The following is a 4,627-nucleotide window of genomic DNA, read 5'->3' as shown; positions in this document are numbered from 1 at the left end:
TGGACTAGTTCTAATCAAGCTGAGACTGGGAAAAGGACCGCTTGTTTACATATTTGGTATCTGCAATTTTATGTGAACGTAAATTAATTAACAATAGAATTATCCATATGCCAGGAAATATCTCTTTGTGACGATGAAACCTGTTCTCATCAGGTTACGAGAGCCAAAGAGACCAAATCATAACAGTCCTGTGAACATATTTGGTCTTCTCCAATATTTCAAATGGAATCCATTGTGTCAAAGTATCCATCTGATAGTTCACTGGGGACAAATTTAGGTTTTTGTGGACAAGAGTGACCTTTAAAGCGTGAAAGAGATTTTTCACTAACGTGTTATTTACTTAATGGTTCTCTCGAACTGTCATGATCTGATCATGGTATTGGCCACGCTAAATAATGGGCAGTCACGATAAACATATTTATTAAAACCGGCCATACTTACATTCAGAACAAGTTAAAAGAGTAGGGAGCTCGCAGTCAAGTTTCACTGTGATGATTCATTACAGCATTTGAATCTTAAATCTGGTAAAAATTTGGATCAATTATCTCTGCTAGTCTAACTTCAGAGGGAAAGTACACCATCCATTATTGGTTCGGGTAGCGGCCCACAAATTGAAGGTTTCCACGAAGTTGGGGCAGCAATTCTACTATATAAATTTATTCAACCTACAAAACAAGGCGTACCTGTGAGTCTGTAACTATTCGAGGGCTTTGCTTAGGACGAAATACGAGGCTCCCAATACGAATTTGTATTGTATTCTGCTTCTTGGCAGGATGTCAAACATGAAGGTATGCCAATACCCTTTGCTGTTTTAAAGAAGAATCAATGGTTTTGAGATTCTGTAGGTTATGAATTCTTAAATTTGTTGACGGATGCGGATGATGCTTGTGTTTTTCTATTTGCAGAAAATTGAGCTGAAAGCGGCGATTGACGATGAGAAAAGCAAGATAAGAGCTATGCGGACGATTGCTGGAGTTCAAGGTAAACTTCATTCAATAAATCATTGCAGGTTAACTGGGGATTTTTTAGTGATACGTGATGGTCGGATATTTGATTGCAGGGGTAGAGTCTGTTGCAGTGAATATGAAGGAGAGGAAGATAACTGTGATTGGGGAAGCAGATCCTGTCTATCTCACAATAAAACTGAGGAAATTTGGAGTCACAGAGCTGCTCAGCGTGGGCCCTGCAAAAGAAGAGAAAAAGCCAGAAGGCGATAAGAAAGAAAAGCTGCCGGAGCGTCCAAATTATGTGTATGTGCATGAACCATGGCCTGTTGTTGCGGACGACTATAATGCCAATACCTGCACTATCTGTTGATGTATTTTTCATTACATCTTTACCAATATCAGAGATTCTAAGTTCTCTTATTTATATATATATATTTGTGCTCACAAGGTCAAGAGGATAGACCTTCCAAGACCAGGGTTTTGGCCAACATAGGAAAGTGTGAGTGACATGGATCCTGAATTTATGGCCTTGGAAAACGGAGAAGTGGGATATAGTTTTTTAAGTTCATACAATTTTTATTTCTGTATAATTCATAGTAAATCTCAGATACGTGGTTAAAATAAAAAATTCTTATTGAATATTCCTACATAAAATTGTCATTATCTACATAGTGTTCCACCTTGAGATTTTCATCCTATTTCGGCATAACGAAATAAGATCACAACTGTACTAGTTTATGTGTGCACCTATCTGGACAGCAAAAAGTCGAAGATGAATTTATTAAAATTGTAGCGTTCTAGACCACACTGTATATATGGAGTTAAAGAGAACAAGGGCGTATGAGACATTGGTAAAATAATACGTTGGATTCCACAAACTAACGGGCCACGGCAAATTGATATGTCCAAAGTGCCCAAATTGTTTATTGGAACCTGGTTCTAACATATCAAAATTCCATTGTTTCAATAAAACATTTGAGATAATAAAGTAGGAAAGTAAATTAATATGCAGTCATTTTAATCATATTTTTTTGAAAAAATTATAGAAGAGATATTCTCGTCGATTAGCTTTGAATCAGCCAGTGCGGTTGATGATCTTTAGGACAAAATGCTTTTAATATGACCACCGTCCGTCATTGCCAAGTTTTAGAGTGCATTTGGAAATTATAAAAGGTAAAACTTGGTTAGGAAAGAGTTATAACAGTATCGAAGTTATAAAATGTAATTTAAAAATATTGTTTAATAGTAGGGATTATAATATTGAGTTTATGATATTAAGTTTATAATATTAGATTTTGCAATATTGGGTTAATATTAAAATATATGTATATTAATATATTAACAAATATATATTAATCATTGATATAATAGAGAGATAAATAAATGTTATTAATAATAACTATATGTGCTATTATAAGTGATGAATTATGTTATAGTTGAAATATAAATATTAATAATCTAATATAATATTTTATATATTTATGGGTTAATATTTATAAAAATATAATTATTAATAATTACAAATAGTTAATTTTTAGATTTGATCCCTTTAGGATCTTGATAATTTCGGAGTTGAGATGGATCTAGGTGGTTTAACTATTAATTTTTTTTAGTTTAATTTTTACTTTTATATAATTTCAGTGAGTCAATATGTTTTAATTAATAATCTTATATATTGTTTTTATGTAATTTGACTGGGTCAAAGTTTTTAGATAACATAATATAACTGGACATTACAACAACTCTTCCATTCTGAGATGAAGAGTGTCTCTTGGCCCAAAATGCAATAAAATAAAATTAAAAATAATTATTTATAAAATATTTTGATTGTGAAATGAGGGATGATTTTTGGCCATGTCGCCATCATATTGGCCTATAGTACAGTATGGTTAAGCATATTCATGGTAAAGTGATGATGAATATCTAGAGTTAAAGAAACTTCTTATATTGTAACTCATAAGTTTTTTTTTTTTTTTTCTCTACTTATTAACGAAATTTAAATATGGTTACAAAATTATTATGTTAATTTATATGGTGAAATGGATCTTAATTTTTTCATGTGATAGAGGTATAGACATATCTAGAAAATAATTATAATATTTTTCTCTTCAATCTAATAATAAAATGTTGTAAAATTAAATTCAAATAAAATATTTATAAAATATTTTTCAGTGTGAAACGAAGATGGTTTTTGGGCATGTTGTATTGATGAGCCATGGTATTGTCTCATGGTATTGTAACAAAGCCTATTTAAAAGTTAATAAAATCTATGGAAAAGTGGAGGTTGTTATATTGTAACTTTATGTGTTTATTATGCATATGGGATCGAGTTGAGCTGGGTGAAACAAGGGTTTACAGTCCACGGAATTTTCAGATCTAGGGTTTGAAGCTGGAAAGGAATAGGGTCAAAGTGGCAGAACTTTACAAGAGGGGACAGATCCTGACCTGATAGATGGTAAACGAGGGGTCCATAGGGACCCCTACTTACAAACAGATAATCATGCTCAAACAAACAGCATAGGAGGGTGTGCAGATTGCATGGTATGAAAGGTCACAGAAAGAGGATGGGACCAGTAAGGGAAGGAGAAGATATGAGGGCAAGGAGGAACACAACACCCAAAAACTGAAAGGAAAGGAGAGCGAGGGTAGAACAGACAATAGAAGCAAGGAGAAGGCAGCGCAGGCACATCCCGCACATGAGAACAAACAAGAGTAGGAGCAAGAAGACGGTGAAGGGGGAGCTCCGGAAAAAGAGAGCGAGGAGAAGGGGAACAAACTAGAAAACCTCAATGGCAAAACGACTCAAGGCCCATGCAAGCCTAAAACAGCAGAAGCCCTAAGGGTGGTGATAACGGACCCAGAAATTCAAGCCTACAGAGAACACATGACTGAACATGCAGTGATTTGCAAGTTCATGGGACTCTGGCCAACGGAAAGGGCGTTGTGTCAATGGATAAAGCAACAATGGAAACCCAAAGGTGATGTTAGACTGCACTTAGGAGCCAAAGGTTTTTTCACTGTTGTTTTTTCGAATCTAGAGGATAAGGATAGAATATTTGATGGTGGACCTTACTTCTTCGCTTCAGCGGGCCTCTATATGAGGCCTTGGAAACCCAACTTCGTGCCAGAAAAAGAAACCTTCAAGCAGGTGCCAGTCTGGATTCGCCTCTTCTCACTACCAATAGACTATTGGGGACATTCAGCTCTTAAACAGATAGGTGACCATTTAGGGACTTTTATCAAAGCTTCAGAAGCCACTCTACAGAGAAGATATACTTCCTATGCTCGAATCTGTGTGGAGTTGGATGTGTCGGGGGCATTGCATGAAGGACTGTGGTTGGAATATAGGGATGAGGACTATTTCCAAACCATTGACTATGAGCAAATTCCATTTCGCTGCAGGAAGTGTCATGAGCATGGACATTTAATCAGAGAATGTCCTTTAAACAGAACAGTGGAAGAACTCAAGGGAGATCAGGCAGGAAAAAACAGGGATACCTTCATTCGGCCAAGAGCAAGACAGAGAGCAAACAGGAAACGCCCAATCAAGACAAGCGCAACACAAGGTAATACTAGTAATGCTTTTGAAGTATTGGAGACTGAGACTGAATCAGAGGACCATAATAAGGAACAAAATACCGCTGAAGCAAACAAAACTACAACAGAGTATGCCACCAAAG

At 35.7% G+C, this 4,627-nt stretch overlaps 1 protein-coding gene across 1 annotated transcript; it reads left to right on the top strand.

Annotated features, from left to right (window-relative positions):
- The first annotated feature begins 565 nt into the window (after nt 1–565).
- On the top strand, nt 566–1,347 carry LOC149177234 (heavy metal-associated isoprenylated plant protein 39-like). The gene is made up of 3 exons (XM_089423342.1): nt 566–788; nt 906–981; nt 1,061–1,347. The coding sequence occupies exons 1-3, from the start codon at nt 774–776 to the stop codon at nt 1,315–1,317; spliced, it is 348 nt and encodes a 115-aa protein (XP_089279468.1). The 5' UTR covers nt 566–773; the 3' UTR covers nt 1,318–1,347.
- Nucleotides 1,348–4,627: the final 3,280 nt, after the last annotated feature.

The sequence above is a fragment of the Pinus tabuliformis genome, chromosome 4_1 (assembly GCF_031772625.1).
Source record: "Pinus tabuliformis cultivar Carrire ecotype Pingquan chromosome 4_1, CPIR1, whole genome shotgun sequence".
Taxonomy (NCBI): domain Eukaryota; kingdom Viridiplantae; phylum Streptophyta; class Pinopsida; order Pinales; family Pinaceae; genus Pinus; species Pinus tabuliformis.
Note: the sequence above shows the minus strand (reverse complement) of the source record. Positions and strands in the feature narration are given on the sequence as shown.